Source organism: Acomys minous, assembly GCF_964271855.1.
Source record: "Acomys minous genome assembly, chromosome: 11".
Lineage (NCBI taxonomy): Eukaryota > Metazoa > Chordata > Mammalia > Rodentia > Muridae > Acomys > Acomys minous.
This window is the reverse complement of record NC_140492.1, coordinates 7,471,612-7,487,885: the sequence shown is the minus strand read 5'-3', so window position 1 is coordinate 7,487,885 and position 16,274 is coordinate 7,471,612. Positions and strand designations below refer to the sequence as shown.

General features: G+C 40.5%; 2 protein-coding genes across 18 annotated transcripts in view; both read right to left on the bottom strand.

Annotated features, from left to right (window-relative positions):
* The window catches only part of SYNJ1 (synaptojanin 1), a 79,102-nt gene extending 73,152 nt beyond the window's left edge, over positions 1-5,950 (bottom strand). For 14 of the 16 annotated variants that reach the window (XM_084801486.1, XM_084801497.1, XM_084801500.1 and 11 more), the window contains exons 1-2: positions 5,796-5,950; positions 4,763-4,908 (exon numbers count right to left, since the gene is read on the bottom strand). In XM_084801486.1, coding sequence (XP_084657612.1) covers positions 4,763-4,908; positions 5,796-5,893 — 244 coding nt within the window. In that variant the 5' untranslated portion in view covers positions 5,894-5,950. Of the gene's footprint in view, positions 1-4,762; positions 4,909-5,683 lie in introns of all 16 variants that reach the window. The other 2 variants (XM_084801490.1, XM_084801487.1) reach the window with 2 other exon arrangements.
* Positions 5,951-8,707: 2,757 nt separating this feature from the next.
* The window catches only part of PAXBP1 (PAX3 and PAX7 binding protein 1), a 30,101-nt gene continuing 22,534 nt past the window's right edge, over positions 8,708-16,274 (bottom strand). The window contains exons 14-18 of one of the 2 annotated variants that reach the window (XM_084801504.1): positions 16,198-16,274; positions 15,503-15,569; positions 13,337-13,483; positions 11,263-11,417; positions 8,708-9,861 (exon numbers count right to left, since the gene is read on the bottom strand). In XM_084801504.1, coding sequence (XP_084657630.1) covers positions 9,744-9,861; positions 11,263-11,417; positions 13,337-13,483; positions 15,503-15,569; positions 16,198-16,274 — 564 coding nt within the window. In that variant the 3' untranslated portion in view covers positions 8,708-9,743. Of the gene's footprint in view, positions 9,862-11,262; positions 11,418-13,336; positions 13,484-15,502; positions 15,570-16,197 lie in introns of those variants that run through there. The other variant, XM_084801505.1, reaches the window with a different exon arrangement.

Genomic DNA, 16,274 nt, shown 5'->3' with positions numbered 1-16,274 from the left:
ACATGCCAGGTTACTACAACCATTAACAATGTATATTTTAAAAATAACTATGAGAGGGTTTCGAATGGCTCAAAAATAATAATCAATGTTTGATGTCATGAATATATTAAATTACCTTGATTTGATCATAACCCACTGTATGTGTACAAAGAAATACCACATTATACCCCATAAAACTATACAAGTTATTATATGCCAATTAAAACTTAAATTGGGCAAGGAATGTAGCTCAGCTCAGTAGCAAACTGATGTGTGAGCCCTAGGTTCAATCCCACCAGTGCCAAAAATCCCATACAAAACATACATGTGTGTGTGTGGCGGGGCATGTGTGTGTGAAGATGCTCTTGCCTGTGTATATGCATATGGAAGTCATAGGTGGATGTGGCAGATACGCTCCCCACCTTACTTTTTGAGATAGCATCTTTCCGAGCCTAGAGCTCAATGTTTCCGCTGGCTGGCTGAGGGGTCTGCCTCTCTCCATCCCATACCCAGCCGAATTTTAAGTGGGTGCTGGGATCCAAGTTTAAGTCCTTGTGGTTGCTCAGCAAACACTTTATCCACTGAGCTTCCTCCTCAGCCTCAAATACTGTGTTTTCAAACAGAAACAACTTCCAGTCTGTCAACGTCCTAATGCAGGTTAGTCTTCCCACTAACGTCAGTCACTTAATAACTATGTGCTCCTCGGTCGTGAGTAAAACACTGTGCCAAGCATTAGTGACATAAGCCCTAAAAAACACGTACACAGTTCCATGTGATGTAAAGACATTGTACTCAAAGTGTCACAGGAGGACTTCAAGAAAATGATTAGTCCCATCATACACGATCACAACATTAAAATTTAAAAACATGGTTATTTTATATAAAATCTATAGGCAAAAAAAAAAAAGTGATCTGGTAACTCTATCACAGCAAGATGCCATCTTCCCAGATGGTTATGTTGTGCAGCCTGGGCATAGAAAACCACTGTCTCAGACTAGGACGCCCGGCTTAGCACTTGGAGGATCAGGAGGTCAAGGTCATCTTCAGCTACACAGCAAGTTGAGATTAGCCTAAGCCTAAATCAAGCAGCTCGAAATATTAATGACTGACTGAGTCAGTGCATGTCTAACAAGAATAAACTGTAGACCGATCAATTCCTAGTGCGTTGGGCGAACACCAAAAAGACAGCAGTCTCCAGGAAGGCGATCACCACTGAACAGAAAGGGCCGAGAGAGATCAAGGAAGACCTTGAAAAGCAGCCTGAGGAGCTTGAATTTTATCTTAAGAAAACAGGGCCACACTTTGACGTAATATGAAAACTACTTCAGAGCACATTTCCTGCAGACTGACAGGCAGGACGCCTGACACTCTCAGGCTGGGCACAATGAGGGTGAAGAGGACACACCCAGGCCTTCCAGACAGCCCTCAACACAGCCGGCATTCGAAACTCTGCAGGCTGTTTTATTACAGGGCGACAGCTATCCTGGTATCACTCCAAACCAAATGTCCAGTTAGTTTTTGTGTGTGTGTGTACAGCATATCGCTATGTAGCCCAAGATAGCCTCAAATATATGATCTTTCCGCTTCTGCCTCCTGAGTAATGGGGTTACAGATATGCAACATAACACTAGCACCTACCTAATTTTATAAGTCAATTTATCTTTTAAAAAAGTTAGCTTTTAAATATTAAAATTTTACTATTGTATAGTAAGGTACCTACAGGTAACAATGTTCTATAAATTCTGAAAAGCTAGAATAAAGGGTTTTGCATATTTTCACCCTAAATGGCAAATATCCAACCCCATGTCAAAATTATATGATGTATAAATGTGTTGAAACATCCATGTGTTGTAGCTACATGTATAGTTTTTATGTTATATATCAATTAAAAAGTCAAATTAAAATATATTTAAGTGTTGATGTAGAGTTTATGGAAAAATTGCACATCCAAGAGAGTATGTATCTATTTATGTTACCTTTATAGAGACAGGCAGTATTCAAATTTTTGTATCCTCTGAGAATTACATATATAGCTTAAATCCAACAAAGACAAACAAAATTAAGAAACAATTAAGCTAGGGATGTAACTTGATGATAGAGTGCTTGCTTAACATGCAGTGCCTGAGTCCAATTCCCAGCACTGAAAATAAATATATATTGGTTTGTTGTTTTTGTTTTTTGAGACAGGGTTTCTCTGTGTAGTCTTAGCTGTCCTGGACCCACTTTGTAGACCAGGCTGGCCTCAAACTCACAGAGATCTGCCTGCCTCTGCCTATAAATATATAAATATAATGCTTTAATATTATTCTACTTGACAATTAATGGCCCAAATAGAGCCTTTTTAGATGTTTTTAAAGCCTTTAAAAAACGATCATTTAGCCGGGCATGGTGGCATATGCCTTTAATTCCAGCACTCTGGAAGCAGTGGTAGGCGGAACACTGTGAGATCGAGGCCAGCCTGGTCTACAAAGCGAGTCCAGAACAGGCAAGGCTACAGAGAGAAACCCTATCTCAAAAAAACAAAAATAAAAACAAATAAAAAATTATTTGGCATAAAAGATAACTACTGGAGTTTTTAGAACTATGATTATTCTTAGGTTTTCTAACCTTTTAACAGACAGCAACAACTCTGAAAACTACAGGTAAATTCCTAATTTGTAAGCTCAACAGTGTCTGCCCATTATAACTGTTGAGTAACCAATTAAAAAATATACTAGAATTAGACAACATAAGTAAATCAGATGTCAACCAAAACATAAACATCTGAAAAACAATTTACATACTAAACAAACCCTTTCAATCCCATGTTTTTATTTCAGCATTCATTAGTACAATAAATACACCTATAGTATGAAAAATGTATGCTATGCAGATTAACACTTGAGCGTGGCATTTTTCATTTTATTAAAACACAAAAACCAATTTGGAGCAATGAAGTTCATACTGAATATAACTTAAACCCTTTTCTTGGGATGTATCTAGCCCCTTGTCTCTCCCTTCAAGCCATGTTACTGTAAACGCCAAAGATATACATATATGATTAAGAGTTGTTCATTATGTCCCTATCATTTTCCCTATCAGGATAAGATTTTACTATTTTAGTCAGTTTACATTTGAAGCAACATAAAAATCATGTATGCATAGGTTTCGATCTTACACTCTTATTGACTCTAACGAAAGATCAATATTTAAAATATTTAAGGCTTATATTAGTAAATATGTCTTTCAAACATTACTGTATGTATGTGTGTGTGTGTGTGTGTGTGTGTGTTTGCGCGCACGTGCATGCACCACGGCACATGAAGGCCAGAAGTTGGTATCGGGTGTCTTCCCTTATTGCATTCCATATTATTTTTTGAAAGTCTTTTTTGCCAAACCCACAGCCAAAACCTTGACAAGACTAGCAGAACAGAAAGCCCCAGAGACTTTCCTGCCTCTGCCTCCCCAGTCCTGGGATCACAAATACGCCAGGCTTTTATAGGCGCTGGGCAATCAAACTCAGGTCCTCATGCTTTCAGGGCAAGCACTTACCAACTGAGCACTTCCCAGTCCAAACAGTAGTGTTAGTTTATAAATATACGATTGATAGCCAACCTGAGCAGATATAACAGAGGGCTAGGGATGGAGCTCCGTTGGTGGAGTGCTTGCCTAGCATCCATGATGCCCTGATTAATCCTGCATAACCCTGTAATCCAGCACTCAGGAGATGGAGCCAGGGGAATCTGGAACTTAATGGCTTTGGCTATATCATAAAGGCTCCAGGCAAGAGACTTAAAAACAGTATTAGTAAAGAACAAGTAGCTAATATTAGAAAATCTGTTTTAAAAAGCCTCCTTGAGACAACTCCAGCCTGGGTTTATCTGCCCCAGTCCTGTATGAAGAATGAAGCAGGGGCTACGCTCGATGTCTCAGCAGGTACAAAGCGTTTGCCACCAAGCCTGAGGACCTGAGCTCTGTCCCTGGGACCCATATAGTCAGAGGGGAGAACCCACCCCCATAAGCCATCCTGACCTCTGCATGGTCCCCACCTACACACAACTACATGACTAAATGTTTAAAAAAGTAAAGAATGAAGCATAATGTTCATCAGTCTTTTTATTTTTATCCATCCACCACAAATAAACCCAAGCTTTATTATTTTTCTTGTGCTACAATAAGTAGTCCTCTTCTTTAAAAGCAGTCATTTTAAAATAATATGAAATCAATCACACATCTCACATGAAATTGCTAGAAGCTGTTTGCAGTTCTTACTAAAAATATAAAAGCTTAGTCTGCAGAAGTAGACAGTCTAGCATCTGCCTAGCATGGCTGAGGCTCGGAATTTGACCCATCAATATCACACATGCACACCGAAATGTTAATTAATTAATTAATTAATGGTTTTATGTAAGATGCGCAGAAACGATAACAGATACTATCACTACTATTAAATCTGATCTGCAAAAGTCTGTGCATTACAGGAAATGGAAGCAAGCTGTCTTATTGGGTTAATGTGACAAGACAAAAAGATAAAACTTCTAGGAGAACAGAAAAAACCAAAATCCCATCAGCAAAGTCTTCACCTCCCTGCACTACAATCCCCCTACCCCTGAAAAAAAAAAAAAAACCCTAAATCTGAGATTACAGGAAATAAGGTTTCATCCAAATTAAGACAAAGCATAAATCCATCAAATAAAACTCAATAAGGCTTTCAAGAATCTTTTTTTTTATATAAACTGTTGAAATTCAGAGTTACAAACCAAAACAGAGATCATAACAGGTCAGCTTAAAACACGTGACTTACAGAGAACAGCCACAGCCCCAGACTCGAACATGAGACATTCTTCCTTGTGCCTAGTTTCCACTATGAGGCTGAACGGTGGGGGATCCAATTTGTGGTAGATTCGAAATCCTTTGCTAAATGCCATTCTCCTTTCTTCAGAGGCAGCCCTAGGAAAGAAACCCAAACCAATGGACCTGAGGTTTCCTTCCGCGGCAAGGACTGCTAGGCATCCAGAGGTCCCTCCCTGCCAAGTTTGATGGGTGTGGGGGTGGAGAAAAAGAAAGCTCAAGGGTTAACCATTTATTCCAAAAGATAAGGCGTCACCAAATTTTTACCAAAAGGCAAAAAAAGAAAACGCTTCCAATTCTCAAGATACAGCAAAGGCAAGGTTTTAGCACTACTGGTGCTTGTTTGTTTAAGGTGAATTTCCCATTTATTTTTACCCACAGGAAAAAAATGTGGAACCTATTTTTTTCAGTTGGGTTGTTTATCAGCTTCCTGCTTTACGATCTGTCACTAGTGGAAGGGAACTGATGGGGAAACTTCAAGCCGATCCTTAGGCGGAAAAGGCAAGGAGATGGGAGGGAAGGTTAACTAGGCTGGTTCAAAGCTCCGGAGGGGGCCGGAGGAGGAAAAGGATAATCACACCGCGGATTCCCCAGGGCGGCGGCGAAGGGCAGGGAAAGACAGACAGGTGTCTGCCGCCTCCTGCCCAGTCACGGAGCTCCCGGTGACGAATGGATCCCACCACCGCGACTCCAGTTGTTCCCGGGTAGCCGGGGAAACGGAGGCACCGGGCAGTCCCGCGCCTCCATTATACGCCTCAAGAGATGCCCCGGAGCCTGTGCTGACTGGGTTCTGTCCCTCCCGCAGGGTGACAGCCACCCGCCGCCCCGCGATCTCCTCACAACCCGCCACCCTCGGCCCGCAGCCGCCTCTCACCGCTCGTGACCCGGCTACGACGGCCGCCACCGCTCAAGAAGCGTCCACCCGCCCGGCCGGCAGCCGCTGGGTCTAGCCGCAGCCGCTCCCCGCCCCCCGCCCGCTGCCTCACCTCTTCCTCCGGCTCCTCCTCCTCCTTCTCCCGCAGCCGCCGCCGCTACAGCCTCCGGAAGCGTCACTTCCTCTCCAGCAGGCCCAGCTCTTCCGCATTGCGCCCAGGCCGGGGGCGGAAGGCCCGCCCCTTCGGGTGAAGGGGCGGAGATGTTTCCGCCCACGCGGGGCCGGACTGCCGGGCCGAGCTCCGGCGAGCTACCCGGGTCCTGTGGCCTCCGCGACCTGGGTCCGTGAAGCCTCAGTCACCCCGGGAAGCCGGCAGAGGGAGGAGGGTCGGGCCTCCTCGCGTGGAGTCCTCTAGCTCAGCCTTCCCCGCGGGCGATAGGGAGGGACTGCAGGAAAGAGCTCTGGGGGGCTCGTGTTGATTCGTGTCTTGAGTCGGGTATCGGGACCACCCCCTGCCGCCTCCGCGGACCCGGCGGGTAAGGGGAAGGCGGGGGAGCGCCCGAAGAGCTGTCCATGGTGTCTGGAGTGAGGGAGGCAGCATGAGACTGTTCCCTGACTGTTCTGGTGCGTTCTTGGAGCTCCAGGGCTGTGGAAGAGTGCTCAACTGATGCAGTGGAGAGTGGGGAAATCAGCAACCAGGAGCTTAAGACAGTTAAACAAAACATGGCTGTCACTGATGCGCTGATTTGTCAACTGTGGAATTTTATAACTAAGGGCATCACACCATTTCATACTATCTTTTTCCTCAACACATCATCTCTATGGTTTGTGTCCAGCAGAACTATTCTGCTTCTATTTAAAAGGCAAAAAATGGGAGGAAGTTGTAGCCAATAGCGCTTTAGAAAGGAATTGAAAACCCGAGGAACCCAGCATTCATATTTCCACTTGTGTTAGCTTTTTCCTAGCCTCTTCTCCTTTTTACTTTTTCCTCCAAAGCACAATTTAAATATGAATGCATTGCACAAAACCATATCCTCTAACAGACTCTGTCATGTGACTCAACGTTTATCTATTTTAGGGAAGACAAGTCTACTGTGGCTTGAAAATAATAAACTACATACTAGAGAGGCTGCCTAGTCAAGGAGATAGTCATTTGGATTTAGTTCTGAGATCTTTTCACTTAGCAGTCTCCTTAGAACAACTTCGGCTTTTTGTTGTGGTTCCAGTAACCACAAACTTTCAATAATAATTAAAGTGCTTGAGTGGACTGTAGTCAGTCATGTTCCTTCCAGGAAGTGTCCATTTCAATTGGGGACAGTCCTTTAAAGAACAAGATAGTGAGCGAGTGGGCTTTTCTTATGTATGATGCCTATGTATGTGCTGCTACCACCACCACGGAAATAGCTCAGGAGAGATGGTTACCTAATTGCAGTACCTTGGAGGTAACTTGTTTTTTGAGACAAAGTATCAAGAGTTTAGGCTGGTGTGTCACCATGCTTGGTTTATGTGACAGGGACTGAAGACTTCATGCTTTCCAGGCTGGCATTCTACAAGCTGAGGGCATCCCTAGCTCCAAGGATGTACCCCTTTATGACACCTGAAATAACCACTAAGTGGAACTGTAATCAAATTTGCTTATTCAATCATCCTTTTTACATCAAGTCTGTGTGGCTACACCATAAACCCTTTCTCAAAATGGGAATCATGGCACTAGGCAATTTCTAAAGCAGGCCTTCTGCCTATTTTTTATTTGTTTGTTTTTTGTTTTTAAATAAGTGGAGGCACAAAGTTCTGTGTTGCAGTTTCTCTCTTCAAATTAAACTGGAAAGCAACAAGATTCATTCGTAGTGTTAAGTCTTAGTTTTCTCAAGTCCTTTCAAAATACATTTCTAATTATAAAATAAGCCCAGGATTTGAAAAGCATACCAGTGACCTTTAAGCATTCTTTATTGTCTCTTTCCTATTTATTACAGGATTTAAAAATAGCTGCACAATTTTTGGAGAGGTAAACTACTGTCTTTATGGTAGGCTAACTCAAAATACTTCAGTGCTATAGACAGTCTAAAGCTTTGCAAAGAAGCCATCCATCTTGATTTTGAAACTGAGCCATGGTGAGGTTTGTGGCAAAAGCATGTCACAATACTCACACGCCAATACTCATGTCCAGCAAACATGGGCATGAGTCTGAGAAAGTCTCAGATACTCAGTAGATTGCTGTGGCTAGAGCCAGATGAAATCACAAGTACCCTTACAAAGGAAACAGAGGGGAATCAGAATCAGATACCTGTAAGGTGACATGGAGACAAATGGCAGCCTGGAAATTTTTGACACCACTAGAAATCTTTAAGTTGAATTGAGAACCTTTATGAGACACATGATTCTGGTGATATCTGTTTGCAATTTCTGGCTATAAGTACTCAAGAGAATAACTGTTCTAAGACACTCAATTAGTATGTGACGCTGTTAAAGCAACTGAGAATTGTTTTTCATGTTCTTATTTAGGAGTGAAAACCTTCAGGTTTAGACACAAAACCCACTTTTTAAATGCAGTGCTGCTGTGTTCACTTTGCATCAGAATCCTAAGTTAGCATACAAGTCTGAGCTTATTCTAAGAGTTAGTAAAAACATACAAGAAGAGTGATTTATGTGATGGGCTTGGAAGCATATAGTTTAAGGCCTGTGTGTGTGTGTGTGTGTGTGTGAGAGAGAGAGAGAGAGAGAGAGAGAGAGAGAGAGAGAGAGAGAAAGAGAGAGAGAGAGAGAGAGAGAATCCACTGACATTGAGAATGGGTGTTCTGAAATTTAATTCTACTTAGGAACCTATACAGATGTAATAACAACAATAAAACCTTGTCTACAATGATGTGTGGAGATAAGACATGTTCCTGCAAGAAACACAAAATTGATGGAGAAAGGAGGGCACAGCACTGTCCTATGCAAGTACACACTGGCCTGCTAACAGCCTCACTGTATGAATCATCTGAAATGCTCTAAACTTAGCCATCAGCAAAATACAACAAAGGATATATTTGAAAATTAATTTAATGCTCGACTATAGCTTAATTACATATATATATTTACCAAATGATAGTCCTTAATTTCCAAAAAGTTCTTCTTCTGAAAAACCAGAATCAGAAAACATTAACCTTAAAACAAGTTTCTCTGAGTATTTACAATGTGGTATAAACATTACAGAAGACCATGGACAGTAAACTGCCTGGGTGTGTCTAATCAGCAAGGCATGTTCTTTATTGCATATATAACTCACATATGTGGGATTTAAAACAGGACAGACTACAGAAATGCATGTATCTATAAGCTGGGCAAGGAATAAAGTCATGAATGAGAAAGGACAGTCAGCCTAAACCATGCAAGTTAGTTTGTGGGCTCATTGTCAAAAACTAAAGTGACGCCCTACCCCAAACTCTTTTGCATATATTACCTCGAGCACATATTAGACCCACATTTGCCTCCAAGGCAGATTCACAGAAGTTCCACACTCACTTAATGACAATGTTTCTAAGTCTGCTCTCATTTTAAGGCAGCACAGCTACCATGACATTAACGCTAGCCGATGTGGGGTGTGAACGTAATCACCTGCCAGCCCTTCTGTTGCAGCAGTGCACTATTTCCCTAAGACAATTGTTACTGGGTAATTTTCTGCTGTTAGAAATCTTTCTCTGTAGAAACACACCACAAATTTCCAGCATGAAAATCCATGGTAGAATAAATATACACACATATAATATATGCATAATTACACAATTTACACTGAACACACATTATTTACAGAGGGCACATAAACGGAGTTAATTTAATGACCATACAAAATACTTCCATAAACAAAATATGACAGGCAGTAAGGAAAACATCCACAGATGCCTAGAAATAATCTGAATTCCATTCATTCTGAAGAAATCACATTTAAGGACACAGTATTAATATAATGTTTTTGTATTAAAACAAGAATCAGTATCTTACAGATTAGGAAACTGTACATATATACAAAATTTACACACTAGGAATGGTAAGAAAGCACACACTTTTTGGTCTCATAGATCTATTTTCCTTCAATCAGAGACTTAAGTTCTTTCACATTGTGGTCACTTGCAACAGACACAGCATGATCCAAAGCCCGAACACTTGCAAGAAGTTTTACTATCTGTTTTATGTTTTCCCTAAAAGAGAAAAAAAATTGTAATATTATATTGAGATAGAATTTGCTCTTGACTTTATAAACTACCTTAGAGACTCTGCAAGATAACTTTTCCAGGCATACATTGCTAAATAAGGAGAACAAGACATGAAAGCTGCAGCATGTTTTAAACCACCTAAAGGGCTGGCAAGATGGCTCGCTGAAAGACACTTGCCATCAAAGATACTGTGGAGTCGATCTCCAAATCCTGGAAGCTGTCCTCTCAGCTCCACACATGCACTATGGCAGATGTGTTCTCTACTCTCAAAACATATGGGAAATTTTTTTGATCTTTTAGTTATTGATATAAAACAAAACTTATATTCAAATGACTGGCCCAGAGACAGGAAATTCATTTCTAAACAGAAAACAACTTCATTTAGATATTTTTGATCAACATCTAGAAGAAAGAGTATGATCCCAAACCCCTTTGGAGCTCTCTCTCCTTCCAATCATAGTCCCTGGCCTTCTGGAATACAACGCAAACAGTAAACTCTATTTCATTTCATCATCAACCCATGAAGAGCCAAACTTCAACTTCTTTAAAATTAATTCAATAAAGCCCAATTCTGATTTCCTTCTGAGCCCTGCCCTAAGTCACTCAACCTTACTGAAGAAATTCTGGGAGAGTAACATCAGAATTCTTGGAAGGATGAGGAAGTAGACATCGCTGAGCCCCACTTTAGGGTTACACAGTACAGGGACAGCAGAACACATGTCTAACAAGCTGCAGCTGTGATGCTATTTATCAAGCAAGGTTTACAACTTGCCCAGGCTGTCCCTGAGCACACTCTGAAGCACATGCGGGCCGTCAACTTGAGCCTCTTGCCTCAGCCTCTTGCTGAGATGAGATTGCGCACCTGTGTTCAAGCTCCTTCCTAGGAATTTTTCATGAAAATTAGACATAAGTTGTTCCCAAAACAATCATGAGATAGCCTTTAGTCCACTCTATTAAACTAGAAACTCGCCTTTAACACAAGTCTCCACTTCAGGGCCCATTTTTCCAGTCTTTACATCTACACAATGAAACCACCTAAAACTCTGACTCTTTCAAGTCTTCAAGGAGATAAAACATAAGTTTATTCACTGGTCTGAGACATGGCCCTTACTGTAAGCCTTTCTCTAAAAGCTTCCAAATTTAATGGGAAAAAAGGAAAAAAATTACAAATACAAAATTGTGTATTTTGGTAGGTTTGTAAACACTAAGTAAATGTACAATATAAGAGAAGATAATCATAGTATATTTTACATATCAAAATATATTATGAAATTGTTAAAACAATAAAAAAAAACAAGATAAAACGACTTCACTTAATTATTTTGTATCTGATAAATGAAGAAACTCTAGATTATCATTTCATTAATTACAAGGAAAAAAAATTACCTTGCATTTCTTTTTTCCACATCAGAGCATCCAATACTATTCCTGTAAATTGTATCTGCTAAATGTACAAGATATCGGCAAAAATTTTCTAACTGCGAAATAGTTCTTTCTCCTTTCAGATTCATAAACCATTGTTTGGGGAAGCAGTTGATCACCTATGTAGAAGGTGCAAATAAAATAGTTAAAACAGAATGAAAATGTCAAAAAGCTCAAGTTAAATGACGGTTATGATTCACTGTTACATGCCATCCTTCTAAGAACCTGGCTTCTCACATTAACTATACCAATGCTGAGGGTTTTTGTTTGTTTGTTTGTTTTTGAGACAGGTTTTCTCTGTGTAGCCTTGGCTGTCCTGGACTTACTTTGTAGACCAGGCTGGCCTCGAACTCACAGCAATCAGCCTACCTCTGCCTCCCAAGTGCTGGGATTAAAGGAGTGTGCCACCATGCCCGGCCAATGTCTGAGTTTTCACAATGGCCCAGACACTCAAAACAAGATAATCTGCCAAGTATTTAAATAGACATACAATAACTGGTTGCCTTTTTTTCCCCAAGTATCCAATGTGACTCAAACAAACTAAGTGCCGCTCATAAAAACACATATAGAAATATGGTAATATAGTCACTTCTTTCCTGAATATTTTAGTGAGTGGCATCCATGTTGGCTGTAGGAACTCAGTTAGCCCACAGTAAGATTAGAACATATACACCAGAGATCTGGCATGCACCAAGAACCTTAGCCCAGTAACCAGCGAACTGTCACCTTCTGGCCTGTCTCATTCAAGAAAGCAAGCGCTCCCTTTTAGAGCTGCAGGGTAACCACACACTCAGGGAATATATAAGCAATCTCTGCCAAAGATGCAGAGCTTGAATCTAATGGAGACCTTAGACATACTCAGACCAAGAGCATACTACAAACCATTGGCCAGTCACCTTCAAAGATGTCAAGATTGTAAAGTTCAAGAAAGAAATGAAGCACTTTCTAGATTAAAGAGACTCGCTAATTAAATAACTGGGTGTTTCTTCTGTGAGTGAAGAATGCTTTACATAACTGACAATGCACACTGGATGGGTCACTAAGGACTAGGTAACAGTACAGTGCTGGTGTGAATGCCCTTCTTGGTTCCGGTCATGAGCAGTAACGTTCAGGTTTGTAGGAAATATTCAAAAATAGAGGCAATGAGGCTACATGTCAGAGATTTAGTCTGATGAAGTTCTGAAGTTAAAAACAAATAAATAAATAAATACTGCCTTGGCATGGGTTACTCTCACCTTTAATCCTAGCACTCAGAAGGCAGATGGCAGGCAGATCTCTGTGAGTTTGAAGCCAGCCTAGTCTACAAAGTTAGTTCCATCCCAGACAGAATCAAACAACAACAACAAAAACCAAAACCCCCAAACCCCAAAAAACCTACTACTAGCAAATTTACATTAATTTAATGATTGTTATAACTGTTAGTGATTGGTAAAAATAAATTTAAAACTAGCAAATTGTGTAAACCATGATTATAAGTAGTATTCTTATTAAAATTAGTATTAAATTTCTTTCATTTTTGTTTGTCTGTTTTTCAAGACAGGGTTGTTTTTCCTCTGTGTAGCCCTGTCTTTCCTGGAACTCTCTATAAATCAGGCTGACCTTGAATTTAAGAGATTGTCCTGCTTCTGCCTTCTGAGTGCTGGGTTAAAAGTGTGCACCACCCTGTCCTCCCCCAGTTAAAATTATTTCTTAAGTGAGAAGAAAAAAAGCAGTTATTCTGAACTGCTCAGAACAACCAACCATGAAGAAAATTTACTCCTAAAATAAAAATTTCATAATTATCTATAAAATACTCACAGAACCATATATATAGACAAATAGATTTTCATGTAGACTTTTGGTTAAGATCAACTGTCTATTTCTTGGGTTTAAAAAAAAAAAAGTAATGTTTGGGACTAGCTGGGCAGTTTAACTATTAGCTACAGCAGGTCCAACTGTTAAGGGAGTTTTATAAACTCCTCCTACTCTTCCTCAGACAAAGAAGCTGACCTTGCCTTGATGTGTATGCTTTAAACTGCAGTATGTTTATTCAACTCACATTTTGAGCTTTTCTGATGCTGTCATCTCCATATTCTGAATTCTGAAAAGCCATGAGAATGTATCTGTTTAGTAAGCCATCTATTGATAACTCTTGAAGAGTTTTGTTTGAGAAAATGCCATACCATTGAAGAAAATTTCCCAGTAGCTAAAAGAAAAAAAAAGTAGTATTCAGAGGCAATATCAAGCAATCATTATTAAGTACAAAGTAAATTAGTTCCACAGTAAGCCACCAATGAAATAGACAGATGACTGCCTTGCCAGAGTATTAATAAACACTTGGGAAGTATCTACACTATACTACACTATAAGAATTCTTGAATTTTACATTATTAGTTAGCTAAACCTTGGATGGAAACATGTAGCTAGTGATGCCATACTAAACACACACAGATAACATTTTCTGCCAATGCAAATGGTACTCTCAGGCAATTCTATCTCTTAAATCACCTGGTACCATGGGCCCCTTACAACGGCTGGAGATGCTTTATCTCTGACTCCCACATTGCACAGCTGACAAATCCCCACGGTCTGTACTGAGTCACAACCTCTGGACAGCTGAAGCTACTCATACCTAACATGTATAAAAGGAAATATACTGTTATGAATTGGGAGCCTCATCCTGCTCCACCATAACAATGTCTAGTTTCCCACTATTTCTCAATGTAGGAAATGGCAGCCTTCTCTATGTAGCCAACTGCGCAGGCAAGAAGCACACAGCTCACTCTTGGCCTCTTTGTCAAGTATTTTGATGCCACCTCTATCCAACCTGTCTTTTTCTCTAACTGCACGAATCTAAGCCACTATCATTTTTCTGCACTCTGTAGTTACTTTACTCCAGTGACTGCCAGCAAGCATACTAGACCACCTTTTTAAAGCGGAGTTCCATAACAGAAACAAGATTATAGAAATTATTTGGGTCTCTCCACTCAATTTTCTTAAGTACAACACAAAGCTACTCCCCTTTAAGAGAAAAATCAGTGTACACACACACACACACACACACACGGTAGCTTGAGGGTATTCAGAACTCACTCTCTTGCAGAACCTGTTAACAAGAGCTATTCAAAGGCAGACTGGTCTGAACTAGATTGCCATCTTATGCTACCAATAGAATTCACTGAAGGTCAGACTGTGCCTCCTGACCCACACAGAGAATGACAGTGACAGTGTCTGCCTGACAGGGCCTTCTGGGTTTCAATATAAAGGCTGTGGCACAATTAACAGCAACAGAAAGGAGTTGCATTATCATCGCCCTCAACTTACTTCAACACACCACTGATAACGTAAAACGCAAATGATTCTCAAACACTCCTCAAGAAGAGCCAGACTCAAACGGCTCCCTACTGTGTAATTCCACAAATAAAGCATCCCTGAAAAGAAAACCACAGAGCACAAACAGATTGGGAGATGGTCAGAAGTGGGCTAAACTACAAAGGAACTTTTAGGGACATGTGTCATTCACTTTGATAGTGGTGACAAATGTGTTTTATGAAAACCCACATAAAGAGCAAATGTGTGTAAATTATAGCAAAGGAGAAATGGACAGACAGAATGTGACAGCTTCCTCTAGCCTTTAGGATAAAGACACGCCTCAGATGACTTTGCTTCCCTAACCCTGGCCACCCTGTACCTGCCCCGCTATCCTTTGCCTGGACTCTATTTAACTCCTCTTGTGTTGTAATCTCAGGATCACTGCCTGGGAAGGAGAGAATCTCCTACTGCGACAGTAGACTTGCCCATCTGAGCTCCCATCAAACCTGGGGGTGGGGGAGGGGGATATTGCTACTACAGCTGGAGTCATCTGTCTGCCATCTACCTGCCAAGTAGACTGTACTATAAATTCACGCAGAAGGCTTCTGTCTCAGCCAGTGCTGTACCCTACTCAGGAGAGAAGCTGCTGTTATAGTTGCTGAACATATTACTTTGTGCATTCATTAAGCTGTGACTTACAGTTAAGCAGTTTGTGAGATTACATAGGCCTTACTTTCAAACTTTCCTGTAAGAATATCAAACTGAAATGTTTGAGATAATATTTGGTTGTAAAATGAAGGTGTGTATTTCACACAGACATAAACCTAAGTTAATAAAAAAACACAATTCTCTCAAAATATAGTACATGAAGTCCAAAAAAATCATGTATTTTAGATGGTCTATGAATACATACCTTGACAGAAGACCAAAACTGACGCTGAAAAAATAAGTAAGGCCCAGAATTTTTGTTCTCTAAGACACTAAAAGAAGAGAAATAAATCACAGTCAAATATTTTATAAGTAAATGCCGTTTTATTCCTATCAACAAGAATGTCTACAAGTAAACAGGATGAGAAAAATCATGCAGCAGTGTTAAACTAGGGTGAGCCTGAAGGCAAAATGCTTGCTTGGCATTCATCCTAGAAGCAACACACAGTGGGGATAGAGAGAGAGGAAAGGGAGAGAAAGGAGAGAGGGCCAGGGCTAGAGAGAGGAGCATGGATAGAGAGAGGGGGGTAGGGACAGAGAAGGGGAGAGGGACAGCAGGGAAAAAAGGACAGGCAAAGTTGAAGAGGAAAGTTGAAAAGGAAAGAGGGATATAAAAAAGGAAGGAAAAGAAAAGAAAAAGGAAAAGTGAGCAAGTCAGAAGCCCAAAGAAAGCAAATACACCCATGGAACCAAAACAACATAACTGAATTCTGGGATACTAAGAAAGAACAAAGAGCATTATTTGCTTTATTCTGTTCAAAAGATCAATTCCGTCAATTTTTCTGAGGTAATTTTATACTATACAGGTAAAGTTTGCAGTTCAAGCAACCCTGACTTTCTAGCTTAGACTCTGAAAGCAAGTGTGAAATGTTACACTTCATGTTTGTATGCATTACTTACTTTTTGGGATACAGGGGCATGAATACATCATCATCTAAAGTTCTTCTCATCCTCAATAAAAGTGCTTTAAGGTATAC